At 37.0% G+C, this 14,262-nt stretch overlaps 2 protein-coding genes across 2 annotated transcripts; one reads left to right on the top strand and one right to left on the bottom strand.

Moving 5' to 3' along the window:
• Window positions 1-453: 453 nt before the first annotated feature.
• LOC107861829 (dynein light chain 1, cytoplasmic) lies at window positions 454-1,942 on the top strand. The gene is made up of 2 exons (XM_016707200.2): window positions 454-862; window positions 1,601-1,942. Exons 1-2 carry the CDS (start codon window positions 725-727, stop codon window positions 1,745-1,747), a joined length of 285 nt encoding a protein of 94 aa, XP_016562686.1. The 5' UTR covers window positions 454-724; the 3' UTR covers window positions 1,748-1,942.
• A 118-nt stretch (window positions 1,943-2,060) lies between these two features.
• LOC107861823 (glyoxylate/hydroxypyruvate/pyruvate reductase 2KGR-like) lies at window positions 2,061-13,890 on the bottom strand. The gene is made up of 2 exons (XM_047410124.1): window positions 10,370-13,890; window positions 2,061-3,102 (listed from the first exon to the last, which is right to left on the bottom strand). The coding sequence occupies exons 1-2, from the start codon at window positions 10,796-10,798 to the stop codon at window positions 2,584-2,586; spliced, it is 948 nt and encodes a 315-aa protein (XP_047266080.1). The 5' UTR covers window positions 10,799-13,890; the 3' UTR covers window positions 2,061-2,583.
• Window positions 13,891-14,262: the final 372 nt, after the last annotated feature.

Genomic DNA, 14,262 nt, shown 5'->3' with positions numbered 1-14,262 from the left:
AGCAACTTATAAGTTAAAAATCAAAAATCATAAATTGATATTACCCTACTTTTATTTTTTGACTTACTTTGACACTTTTTAACTTAAAAATAAATGCTTAAAAGGATTATTTTTACTTTTTCAAACACTATCAAAATTTAAAAAATAAGAAAAAGTCAAAAAATATCTTTAAAAAGTTCAGGCCATATTTCTAACGAAACCTGGTGTGAAGGTTGGGATTTCTTAATTCATCTTTAACTAAAGTTTCGAGTTAAAAACGTGATCAAAAAATATAATTGAGGTCTAATATAAATATGTTTAATACAAGATCAAAACCCAAAATAAAGAAGAAAAAGAATTTAGGACTTATCAGCTTTTATCAGCAACATCATTATCCACTAGGGCATGACAAAGAGAGAGAAGGTTCAAACTTCAAACATAGAATAACGTTAAAATGTGCTTTAGTTAAGTAGGAACAAGACACGGTCGTATGTGTCAGCACAAAGATTGCTTATAAAATATCTCATCTTTACACTTTAGCTGAAAAAAAGGGATTTGGACAGAGAGATTTTCTAAATTTCAAAACAAATCAATTTTTAGTGTTTCAATCAATCTTGCTTAGGAAAAGCAAAAAAGGGGAAGGTTCCTTTCTTCATTTCTTGGTTTTAGAACACCACAAGTACTAATTATATATAGTTTGCTTCAATTGAGATCTTCAACTTGAGAGCTATATACACAGACAGACATGTTGGAAGGAAAAGGTGTGATTGAAGATACAGATATGCCAGTGAAGATGCAGATCCAAGCTATGCGTTTGGCTTCTCAGGCTCTGGATGTTTATGATGTTTTGGACTACAGATCCATTGCTGCTCATATTAAAAAGGTAATTAATTCTGTCTGTCTTTTCGTTGGTTTGTGTGACCAATCTAAAAGTTTGAATTGTTAGGGAGGTGTATTTTTATTTTCTTGATATATTTTTGATAGATCATTGTGCATTGACTTAATTCCTTTTCATCATGAGCCAAATGATAAGTTTTCTAGATTAGTTGACCACACAATTATTCAACATGTAATCACAATGTCTTGGCTATACAATTAATCTTGGGCTTCCATATTTTGTTACACACACTCCTTCCAGTCTAGTACTGGAGGTGTAGGGTGACGATTGTTCTACATTCGTTGAGAGAATGAGTCGCCCTCCTCATATGAAATGAGGAGTACTCGTCGCACCCGGGTGCTAGTTTTTATGATTGAATTAGGTCAAAGGTACATTTTCTTAATACGGTCAGAGAATATGAGAAAAAAGAAATTTTACGCATTTCAATAACAACAAACTCAGTGTGTTCCCACAAAGTGGGATCTGGGGAGGGTAAGATGTAAGCGGTCTAAACCGCTACCTCCGAAGAAGTAGAGAGATTGTTTCCAATAGACCCTCGGCTCAAGATAAGATAAAGAATAGTAAACAAGATTAAGACGTGAATGTAAAGCAAGTGTTTTGTCATACATGTGGAAAAGACTTAAAAAGATACATTTGATTAAGTAATTTTTTCTAACAGGATATGTTGGGCCTTCTTCATACAATATTTTTTCCTGAAAGTTTTGGGGTTGTGTATATATGCAGGAGTTTGACAAGAAATATGGGGGTGGCTGGCAGTGCGTGGTGGGATCAAAATTCGGGTGTTACTTCACTCATACTAAAGGAACATTTATCTATTTCACCTTGGAGACTCTTAACTTCCTCATCTTCATAGGAGCCACTTCTCCTTAATGAGATTTTGATTGTGAAAACAAGACTTGTAATTACTCTTAGCCTAATAACTTCACTCACTATTAGAGGATTGGAAATTAGTAATTTTAGCCAATTTCCGCACAAATGAGAATTGTACGGGGCAGATCATGTTTCCCTTGTTGGACTCTTGTCCCTTGGTACTTTTTGAATCCTCAAAGAGAACAAAATTTGTCACTTCTTAGAGTGAAAAGTTGGATTTCCTCGATATCCTATTTCTGAAACCTGAACAACACTGATTATAATAATGATAGTGTCCGGACCAACTTACGTGCGCCTTCCATCCAATTGGCATAGTTCAGGTTCGTTTATATTTTCTGGGGCCTCTGAGGTGTTAGCAGCCAAATCCATCTGTGGTGGATCGAAACCTGCTCTTCATTAGGCATACCAACAATAGACACACTCAGAAGTCAGAACCACAGTACCATTCTTCAAAGCAACAAACAAGAATTACCAGTGTGTAAGAAGTAGGAACATATTAAGACAAAATATCACAAAGGATGGTGAGAACAAAGACCTCACTGTACTACTATCAACCATCTTCACATGTTTCCAATTAGCACAAGAAAGAGGGGCATGCCCAAATTTATTAGCTTGAACCAGTGAAACACTTAGCATCTTACTGAATGACGAATATAAAAGCGAAGGAATCAACTATGACCTAAGTGCAAGATCATCAGACCACTTTTTTTATTAATAACCAAGTGTTTGCGGTAGAATTCAGAACTCAAGAGGGATGCAGCATTATTACACGAGAACTTCTCCGGAGATCACCCATCCTAGTACTTCCAAGATCATCAGACCTTAACCAAAAAGTATCAAAGGACAGGAGTTAGCAATGGCTTGTTCGAAAAGTATGCCTCCAAGCTTGCAACCACAAGGTCGGCCCTCTCCTTACGGCTCTCCGCAGTGGCAGCTGAGATATGAGGTGATAATACAACATTATCAAGTTTAGCTAGTTGCATAGGCACTTCAGGTTCATGTTCAAGAACATCAAGCCCTGCTCCTCCCAACCTGCCTTCTGCAAGGGCAGAAACCAGCTCAGGTTCATCAATATGAGAACCCCTTGCAATGTTAATAACAACTCCATTCGGACCCAAGGCGTCTATAACTTCACGGTTGATGATGTGGTGAGTTTCTTCTGTTAAGGCACAAGCGACGACAAGGATCTGGCAGTTGGAGGCCAAGTCGACAACACATGGATAGTAGGTGTACGTTGACTCTGGTTTTTGTGAACGTGAATGGTAACTGATTGAACATCCAAAAGCTTCAGCTCTCTTGGCAATTGCTGAACCAATCCTCCCTAAGCCTACAATACCTACTGATTTGCCGCTAAACTGAAAGAAAAATGGAAGCGTAAACCAAGATATGTTGGGTTCATAGCATATGAAAGAAGTGTGAATGGAAAAATGGTGAATAAAATGGTGGAGGGGAAGGAGACACTAAAATGGAAAGTGTACTCCCAAATTAGAAAGTTTACTCTTTCTCCCACATTGGTGGAAGAAGAGTACTTGAAAGTGTTTATAATCAAGAACGCTTACTCCACATGGCAAGTGAGGCAAGAAATAATAGATGCCTCGCTCATCGCTCGGCTCCGGCTTCGGCAAATGTTCGATCGATGAGATCAAACTTCCTCTTTTCAGAAGAGGCATGTTGTGGCTATATAAACCTGGTTTCGTCCACAGGTTTAGTACGAAAATTTTCAATTAAAAAAACTCTCTTCTTGTCTCAAAAATATTCTGTGTGATCACTCAAAACGTTCTGTGAGTTCGAAGATATTCCAACCATTTGAGGTACCGCTACTGTTGGTCTGTTAGCCATTTTATCCTGCGAGGAAAAATTTCACAACCCCATTATTTCCTTAAGGGAAATCCGTGAATTCGAACGACTTGGCTATTTTTTGTTTCATCTTAATTTCTGCAAAATAAAATACACCTCTTGGAAAGGTCATTTTGATCTTGTGTTGAGAGTATTTGATATACTTCATTGTGTTCTTGTTTATACTTGAACTCAAGTTGAAGTTGGTGTTGTAATATACAGATTCTGTGTACCCGAAGTACAAACGAAGTAACAATCTTAAGGAAATAAGTACTATTACAGAATCTGTATTGCTTGTTTTTGGAGATTAAAGTTTTAACTTTCTACTCCGCCTGAACTTAACTAGTGATTTGAGGTCATAAAAACTTCGTCACAAGTTAAAGATCATTCGGTTGACAATTGGAAGTCATAAAAACTTCATTGTTAACTAGAAACAAAAAAAAAATAAAAATTTATAAGTAGTATTCTGAAAATACTAAGTATTTTTTGTTTTGTGGTGATAGAAAAATGACAATTGAAAGTCAAATGATGGATGCGACAACGTCTGTGGGGGCAACTAATATTGCCACATCAAGTCGCACAAATGCTCCGCCAACAATGGCACCGGCGGAGAAGCCCGGAAAATTTTCGGGCATTGACTTCAAGAGGTGGCAGTAAAAGATGTTCTTTTACCTCACCACTTTATGTCTGCAACGGTTCACTAGCGAAGACGCTCCTGAGGTACCCGAGGGAACCTCGGACAAAGACCACTTCGTTATTGTAGAAGCTTGGAAACATTCGAACTTCCTTTGCTGGAATTATATTCTGAGTGGTCTCCAAGACGACCTCTACAATGTTTATAGTGGAACCAAGACATCAAAGGAACTGTGGGGGGCACTTGAACAAAAATATAAGATGGAGGATGCGGGAATTAAGAAATTCCTTGTTGCACGGTGATAGCCTAAACACTAAGAAATCAAGAAATTTGGGGTTCAACAAACAATTTCCAGCAAACACAATAAAAGAAAACAACACACAAAGAAAAGGGGAGAAGGTGAAGATTGCATAAGATGAAAAGATAGTAAAGTAATCCTTACTTCCACAAGTGAATAGCACTAGAAAGTGTATCAAACCAAAACACACATCACCATGTAAGTTCAAACCACTCTCTTAGGTGACCCAAAGGAAACACTTTTCCCCAAGCACACCTTTCTTGCCAATTATCCAAGACAAATGAAAACCCAAACTTTCAAGTGTTCAAGGATCAATTTACAGATTCTACTCTCTCTACAAAGCTAAAACTACAATATAGAAGTAAGTTCAATGTCATCAAAAGTCTAATGAAAATACAAGCTAAAGGGTTTATTTATACTTATTACAACCAATGACCAAAATACTCTTAATGAAGAGTGCTCCTTTGGACTGTAAAAACAAGTTATTAAAAGACAAAAATGCCCTTAATGAATAGGCCCCTATGTGTTGTAGGAATCCCTCCTTCTCTCTTCATTTGAACAAGGCTTTGTAATGTCTCCAAAAGGGTCTTCTAGTACTTGTAAATTCAGAAGCTTGTTCCTTTGAGAAGTCCTTGCAATCCTTATGCACTTTAGTCTTGTATCACACGGTTCCTGGACTTCAAAATGATAGTTAGCAAATCTGTTGTATCTCAAGTACAGGAGTTGCAAGTCATCATACATGATCTCCTAGCAAAAGGTTTAATTGTGAATGATGTTTTCCAAGTACCAGCGATAGTTGAGAAGCTACCACCTTTGTGGAAAGACTTCAAAAACTACTTAAAGCATAAACGCAAGGAGATGACTATTGAAGATCTTATTGTCCGACTTCGTATTGAAGAGGATAATAAAGCTGCCGAAAGAAGGTCAGAGGGGAATTCTATAATTAATCGAGCACATATTGTAGAAGATGACCAAAACAATTCCAAGAAAAGGAAGAAAGCTGAACAAGGAAGCAATCAACCCAAGAAAAAGTTCAAGGGAAAATGCTTCAACTGTGGCAAAATTGGCTACAAGTCCACAGATTGCCGTGCCCCAAAGAAAGACAAGAAGAAGGATCAAGCAAATATGATTGAATCCAACAAATAATGCGATGATCTGTGTGCTGTGTTCTCAGAATGCAACTTGACGGGGAATCCTCGCGAATGGTGGATGGATTCTGGTGTCACCCGCCATGTATGTGCCAACAAGGAGTTGTTTTCTTCATTTGCTCCAGCTTAAGTAGAAGAAATGATCTACATGGCTAACTCCACTACTGCTAAGGTGGAGGGAACAGGAAAAAATTGCTTAAAGAAGACTTCCGGCAAGGTCTTGACACTGAACAATGTGTTATATGTTCCAAAGTTATGTAGGAACTTAATTTCTGTTTCACTCCTAGATAAGAACGGATTTAAATGTGTAACCGTTTCTGGAAAAATTGTAATTAGCAAAGGAGAAATGTATGTAGGAAAAGGCTATTTGACCGAAGGCCTTTATAAGATGAATGTAATGACGGTTGAAATAAATAAAAGTTCAAATTCTTCTTACTTGCTTGAGTCTTATGATTTATGGCATGAACGTTTAGGCCATGTTAATTAGAAAACATTATGAAAACTGAATAACTTAGAAGTTTTGCCAAACTTTGAGTGCAATAAATCAAAGTGTCAAACGTGTGTAGAATCGAAGTATGCAAAACATCCTTATAAGTCTGTTGAAAGGAATTTCAATCCCTTAGACTTAATACACACTGATATTTGTGATATGAAGTCAACACCATCACGGGGTGGGAAAAGTATTTCACAACTTTTATTGACGATTGCACTAGATATTGTTATGACTACTTGCTAAATAGTAAGGATGAAGCAATAGATGCGTTTAGGCAATATAAAAGTGAAGTTGAAAATCAGTTAGATAAAAAGATCAAAATGATAAGAAGTGATAGGGGGCGGAGAATATGAATCTCCCTTTGCGCAAATATATGTAGAGAATGGAATAATCCATCAAACTACAACCCCATATTCACCTCAATCTAATGAAATTGCGGAAAGGAAAAATCGAACTTTGAAGGAAATGATGATTGACTTACTTATAAGTTCTGGTTTACCACAAAACGTATGGGGGGAGGCTATCCTTACGATCAATCGTATACTCAACAGAGTTCCCCATAGTAAGACACAATCAATTCCTTACGAAAAATGAAAAAGAAGGAAACCCAACTTGCAATATTTCAAAGTGTGGGGGTGTCTAGCGAAGGTTCAAGTTCCTATACCTAAAAGGATTAAGATAGAACCTAAAACGGTGGACTGTGTGTTCATAGGATATGCTAAAAGTAGTAAAGCATGTCGATTTTTGGTTCATAAATTCGCACATCCGGATATTAATGAAAATACGGTAATTGAATCAGACAATGCTGAATTCTTTGAAAATATTTACCCGTATAAAATTAGACATGAACAGTCGAGTGAAGGATCTAAACACCTAGAGATGAACCAAGTGAGAATGTACATAATGAAGAAAATCCAAGACGTAGTTCGCGTCAAAGAACGTCAACTTCGTTTGGATCATATTTTGTAACATTTCTCTTAGAAAATAAGCCTCAAACATTTAAAGAAGCGATGTCGTCGTCAGACTCATCCTTTTGGAAAGAGGCAGTCAATAGTGAGATAGATTCAATCTTAAGCAATCATACATGGGAATTGGTTGACCTTCCTCTCAGAAATAAACCGTTAGGTTCTAAATGGATCTTCAAAAGAAAAATGAAGGCGGATGGTACTATTGACAAATACAAGGCAAGACTTGTAGTAAAAGACTTCAAACAGAAGGAAGACCTTGATTACTTTGATACATACTCGCTAGTAACAAGGATAACCTCGATTCAAATGTTAATTGCCTTGGCGGCGGTATATGATCTTTAAATCCATCAAATGGATGTGAAGACCGCATTCCTAAATGGAGATTTGGAAGAAGAAATATACATGGAACAACCTGAGGGTTTTGTGATTCCAGGAAAAGAAAATAAGGTGTGTAAACTTGTTAAGTCACTTTATGGACTAAAAAAAGCACTTAAGCAATGACATGCAAAGTTTGACCAAACCATGTTGGCAAACAAATTCAAGGTAAATGAATGTGACAAATGTGTATATTAAAAACACACCAAATCACCAAGTCATTGTTTGTTTATATGCGGATGATATGCTGATCATAAGCAGAGATATTTGTGACATAAATGCAACCAAACGAATGCTCGAGAGCAAGTTTGATATGAAAGACCTTGGAGTTGCAGATGTGATCTTAGGTATAAGAATCCATCGAACTCCACAAGGGTTAGCATTGTCACAGTCTCATTATATCGAAAAAGTACTTGACAAGTTCAAGGATATGGAATTCGGTATTGCCAAGACTCCATTGGATGTGAACTTTGCACTTCGAAAGAATGAAGGTGAAAGTGACTCACAATTGGAGTACGCAAGAGTATTGGGATGTTAAATGTATATAATGAACTGTACACGACCAGACATAACATGTGCAATTAGTAAATTGAGTCGGTACACGAGTAATCCCAACAAAACTCATTGGATGGCAATGAAAAGAGTTTTGGGGTATCTTAAATACACTCAAAACTATGCTTTGCATTATAATAAATATCCTGCGGTACTTGAAGGATATAGTGATGCAAATTGGATCACCGGATCGAACGAAGTAAAATCCATAAGTAGATATGTATTTACTATCGGTGAAGGAGCAGTTTCTTGAAAATCATCCAAACAGACTTGTATTGCTCGCTCTACAATGGAATCTGAATTTATCGCATTAGATAAAGCCGGTGAAGAAGCAGAATGGCTCCGAAATTTCTTGGAAGATATTCCGTATTGGCCCAAGCCAGTGACACCAGTATGTATACACTGTGATAGCCAAGCGGCAATAGGTAGGGCAGGGAGCATGATGTACAACGGTAAATCTCATCACATACGATGGAGACATAATACCGTTAAAGAATTTCTCTCTAGTAGAATTATCACTACTGACTATGTAAAGTCAAAGGATAATGTGTCGGATCCACTTATAAAAGGTCCATCTAGAGAAGGAGTGGAAAGAACATCCAAGGAAATAGGTTTAAGGCCTAGGACGAGTCAGCATGGTGGTAACTCTACCTAGCAGACTGGAGATCCCAAGAGCTAGGTTCAAAGGGATCAAACAAAATTATGTCTGGCAGGTTCAACATTGTCAATTACTCAACCCATTCGCATGATATAGACAATGTATAGTAAACTAGGATAAGACTTAAGGTGAAAAGTCTTTTAATGATTATCTAAATTTGACAGATTTGACCAAATAGTTTAATCTACAGGATTGAACGTTTAGAAATCACCTATGTGAGGTGAAGTGGAAGCCGCTTCAAAGAGAATGTTAGTAAAGGTCTGTTCTCTAAGCTCTCATGAAACCGGGACGTGGTCATGGCTGAAAAGAACAAAACCATGAAAACCATAAACGTTAAAAGGTTGGTTGTGTGACATGTATTGTCTAGGTGTATATTAAAGCTCGACGGTTCAAAGATATCAAATCTACCGATTGACCGAGTGCATCCGATGCATGTTCACTACGGAAAGTTCAAAGGAAAACCCACCTATCCAGATGCAATCAGTCTTTCGGATTTGGATTTGGATTTGGATTTAGCAAATGATCGATCGATGAGATCTATCTTTTTGGACAAACTTTATTTGAATTTTGAAGAATGCCAAGGAAAAATGTAGTAAATTTTTTTCTACAGTTTCGGACCTCCATTTATATATACATGCAGTAACAGTTGTACTGTTTCAATTGAACTGATGCATTATTTTTGAACTAGTGCTTCAGAAATGATACATTGTTCTGAACTGAGGCTACAAAAGGTTGCAATGGTTCGAAATGATGCTTCAGAAGGATGTAATCCTTCAATGAAGTGACACACTGATTCATGAAATGAGATGACTGTTCAGGAGAAGATGTAATCTTTGATGAACAGACATGAACTTACAGCAAAGATGTAACTTTTGGAGTGAACCATTGTCTCTTTTCAGAAGAAGCATGTTGTGGCTATATAAACCTGGTTTCTTCCACAGGTTTAGTACAAAAATTTTCAGATTAAAAAACTCTCTTCTTGTCTCAAAAATATTCTGTGTGATCACTCAAAATGTTCTGTGAGTTCGAAGATATTCCAACCATTTGAGGTACCGCTACTGTTGTTCTCGGGTACAGTGAGGGGGATTATTTCCTTTATTAAAATTCATGAATTCGAACGACTTGGCTATTTTCTGTTTCATTTTAATTTCTGCAAAATAACATACACCTCTTGGAAAGGTTATTTTGATCTTTTGTTGAGGGTATTTGATATACTTCATTGTGTTCTTGTTTATACTTGAACTCAAGTTGAAGTTGGTGTTGTAATATACAGATTCTGTATACCCGAAGTACAAACGAAGTAACAAGATATGCTCTTAGGAGAAACAAAACTTAGTTAGGAGAAAGTGAAAAGCTAATATGGTTCATGAAGTGTTTTATTTTTTTATAAATCTGGTGGTCAGGTTAGTTTGCGCATACCTCGACTAAGTTCACGAGATACTTGGCACCTCCCACCAGTAATAGTTACCCACTAAGGCCACACCCTCGAGCATAGAAGCTGATCACAAAATTCTAGTGATTTTTCTTATCTATCTCAAGCCTTGATGAACAGAGCTATCAAATGCATGTATTGGTGGGAGATAACAGGTAACCTACGAGATGTTTCTACTAGATTCAACTAAGATACGAACTAGTAAGCAAAAGCGGCTAAAAGAAGTACCTTCTTAGTCAAGCTGAAATCCTTTTGCTTCCACATCCCATTCCTGACGAAGCGATCAGCTTCACATATCCTCCTCAATGTTGCAATTATTAGTAAAATGGCCATGTCTGCAACAGCATCTGAAACAACATCGGGTGTGTAAGTGACCCTAATCCCTCTCTCTTTACACTTCACCAAATCAATCTTGTCAAGCCCAGAACTGTGACTCGATACAATTTCCAATCTTGGCAGCATATCGATCAATGCAGCATCGGTTCCCAGTCCTCCACTCCCCCCCCCCCCCCCCCCAACTGCTCGGATGGAATCCGCATGTAGTTTGAGAGATTCATAGTGAATTTCCCAGTACTTGAAGAGGGTGAAACGTTTGGACAGCTCTTGCTGCAGGTAATTGGACAATGGACGCATCAATAATACCCCTATCTCTTCCATTTCTGCTTACCACAACAAAAGGAGATCTCTTTGACACTACTCAAAAAACCTTTGGTGTCCTGTTTTATGTTGTTCAAGATTTGATATACTCATGTTTTTGAAACAGTTTCTTGACTTCTTCCGTGGACCCATGGAATTAAATGAACACATGTTAAATTTAACTAGAGGATGAAGGAGAGGTTGTATTCTTAACACGACAACAATAAAGTACAGTACAATTGTCACTACAAGTTCGATGAGTTTTCGACAAAGTTTTTACCTTCTTGTTACTCCGTCTAAATAATCTGATAACTCCTAATGTAAATGTCCAGACGGTTTGAATGATACAAACTTCAAATATTAAGCGAGCATCAATTTTCAGGAACGGATCTAAACAAAATGACTTAGCAATCAACACCGCCAATTTGAATACGAGTTCTGTAATAAGTTCTTCCATTAAACCGTCAACATTATATCTTCAAACTTATTATTTTATATTAATAATTCGATACACATATTTTTTTCTTTTGCTACATCTGGACATTATTTCTACTTTTGTTGTATACTCCCTTCATTTTTTTATTTGCGTATATTTTGAGTATTTGCTTTTTAATCTTTCAAAAATAATTTAAATAAAATCTTCCTATTATATCCTTATTCAATAAATATAATCACTAGTAATTTGGAAACAGATATAAAATTTAATTAGAAATATATTGATAAAATAAGAGTAAGAAATTTATTAAGGGGTGTGTCCAATCCAAATGAAGTGAGTGACTTTTTGCTCTTATTTCATAACTAATTATTTCCTTTATTTTAAAAAGAATGATCTAGTTTGACTTGACACGGATTTGAAGAAAATAAAACATACTGAAATTTGTGATCCTAAATTAAAGTTATGTTCAATTTATCAAAATACTCTTTACTATTATAATATTAAACATGTCACGTGAAAAGTTAAAATTAAAATATTATCAAAAAAAAAAAATATTATTCTTTTTAAAATAAGGGGAAAAAAAATATGTCACTCTTTTTTAAAGTGGGAGGGCGGGAGGTATTTTAACTATCAAACGACGCCCTAAGAGAAGTAGGAATATATGTAGTAGTTTCTTTTTAAAAAAAAAAAAAAAAAATTTGTGTCTAATACCCACATTAGAGTGTTGATTAATTCGGATTACATATCAGAGGGTTCATGGGATGTATGACGCTCTCAATAAAATTTTCTCAGACCTAAGACTTGAACCCAAAACCTATGATAAAAGATAAAACTATTTGACTGTCGCACCACAACCCACGTTGGCTGTGCAGTAATTCCTATTCGACCCACGTTGGCGGTGCAGTAATTCCTATTCGTTTGTTGTTGGATGATCTATTGGGTAGCTAAAACTGAAGGTGGAATAGTTGTGCCCTTCAATAGGGCGTAAGTAGTAGTAATGAGATAAATATGAACTTATGACATGACTCAGATGGTTGGTGGCAGTGGGGAAGCCAGAATTTTAGGAATATTAATGTTATTAGTGGGGTCCGAATCCACGTCTTTCACCTCTTCTCCGCTGTACAAGTATCCTATATTTATATGTGGGTTCACAGCTATGTATTTTATATATTATTTCTGAATTTTATAATATAAATACAGGATCTATGTAAAAACTACTGGGTTCGGCCGAACCCCCAATTACCCTCTAGCTCCGCCTCTGGTTAGTGGCATGAGCACTGTTTGACGAAAGGAACCTTCGACTTCAACACAAAACCAACCCAAGGGACATTTTTATGTGAAAGAAACAATAAACACGATTGGGTTGTTTCGACTTTTTCCTTTTTTTGATACATAAGAATTTGAATTGAAAATAAATTTACATGATATTTGTGGCTATCAATCATGCTGTTAATGTTATACACCTACAAAGATCGTTCTAGTTGAATAGTTCTTGCAATATTTCCCTAAAAAATATAGTAGTTGACATGCATAGTAATTGGTATTCCTATTATGAACCAGCAAACTACGTACAAAATGTTTTTGAAAGACAAATTGAGTTCTGTTATGTTATGAACCAATTGTCCACATTGAAAAAATAAAGAAATGTTAAGGGAATTATAAGTTAAATGGGTTCTCTCGCCTATTAAACTAGTCTTTTTGGTTGGGCTCTTCCGTTTGGTTTATAACATTGGTGCTTTCATTGAGAGTTCCACGCGTTGGGTTGTGACTCAAAGTGATGGTCTGTGAGCTAGGAGTGGTGGCTTGTGAACCCAAAAAGGGTGCCAGCCGTGACCAACTGGGCGTAGCCGTGACCAACGAGGATCGATCCACGTGTGGAAAGCCACGCTTTGGACCGTGACTTGTAATGGTAGTCTGGACCCAAGAGGGATGTCAGCCATGACCAACGAGGATCGATCCATACGTGGAGCCACGACTTGGAGTGGTGGCCTAGATCTAAGAGGGGTGCCAGTCGTGACCAACTGGGCTCAACCGTAACTAACGAGGTCGTTGGTTCTCAAACGGAGGCGATTGTTATGAACCAATTGTCCCACATTAAAAAAATAAAGAAATGCTAAGGGAATTATAAGCCAAATAGGTTCCCCACCTATTAGATTAGTTTTTTGGATTGGACTTAATTTTTTGAATTGGACTTAATTTTTTGGGTTGGAATCTCCCGTTTGATTTATAACATCTTACCAGAAATAGATGACTGCAGTGGGGATATTATTCGGTGGAAGAGAGAAAACTAGACTAGTTTGAAGAGACAGAGATTACCAACACAAGGAATATAGTGATTGATTTAAATTGCTATTATATTAATATTACTTATTAAGTTGAACATTCATCTCAAGTGTCTTAAAATACTCAAAATGAACTTCTGGACCCCTGTATTATGTCAGTTTTGTAAGTTGGACACTTCTACTTACATGTTTGTCATCTAGACCCTTGATTCTATCCAAAAGCAATATTTTGCACCCTTTGACCGTTGACCTTGCCTATGTGGCAAGGTCATGGTGACTAGGACAAAGAGAGTGTAGTCATTCGCCTAGGGTGCGAGTGAGGGTTAATTTTTGGTCAATTTTACATTAAAATAATTTTAAAAAATATTAAATTTTTTTAAAAAAATTAAAAAGGGTCCTTTTTTTTCCTCCATCTTTTTAAATTTAAAAATATTTTTAAAAATTAAAAGAAAAAAAAATAAAAAGGGGTCCTTTTTTCCCTCCTCTTTTTTAATTTAAAAATATTTTTAAAAATTTTTAAAAAATAAAAATATATTTTTCCCTCCCCATCCCCACATCCCACCCAGCCCCGTCCCACCCCACCCCACCCCAACACCCGTCCAGCCCTTCTCCACCCGCACCCCAGCCCGTCCCCACAACCCCCATACCCTACCTAGCCCCATCCCACTCCCACCCCCAGCCTCTCCACCCCACCCAGCCCCGTCCCCACCCTCTCACACCTCACCAGCCCCGTCCAACCCCTTCTCACCCCACCCCCCAGCCCCATA

This window comes from Capsicum annuum, chromosome 3 (assembly GCF_002878395.1).
Source record: "Capsicum annuum cultivar UCD-10X-F1 chromosome 3, UCD10Xv1.1, whole genome shotgun sequence".
Taxonomy (NCBI): Eukaryota; Viridiplantae; Streptophyta; class Magnoliopsida; order Solanales; family Solanaceae; genus Capsicum; species Capsicum annuum.
Note: the sequence above shows the minus strand (reverse complement) of the source record. Positions and strands in the feature narration are given on the sequence as shown.

What these genes read in the sequence shown, in the direction of transcription:
- LOC107861823 (XM_047410124.1), bottom strand. Translation starts at nt 10,798, where the DNA reads ATGGAAGAGATAGGGGTATTATTGATGCGTCCATTGTCCAATTACCTG. An exon ending in ATTTCAGCTTGACTAAGAAG is followed by an intron (nt 3,103 to 10,369) that starts GTACTTCTTTTA and finishes TTTTTCTTTCAG; the next exon opens with TTTAGCGGCAAATCAGTAGG.
- LOC107861829 (XM_016707200.2), top strand. Translation starts at nt 725, where the DNA reads ATGTTGGAAGGAAAAGGTGTGATTGAAGATACAGATATGCCAGTGAAG. An exon ending in TTGCTGCTCATATTAAAAAG is followed by an intron (nt 863 to 1,600) that starts GTAATTAATTCT and finishes GTATATATGCAG; the next exon opens with GAGTTTGACAAGAAATATGG.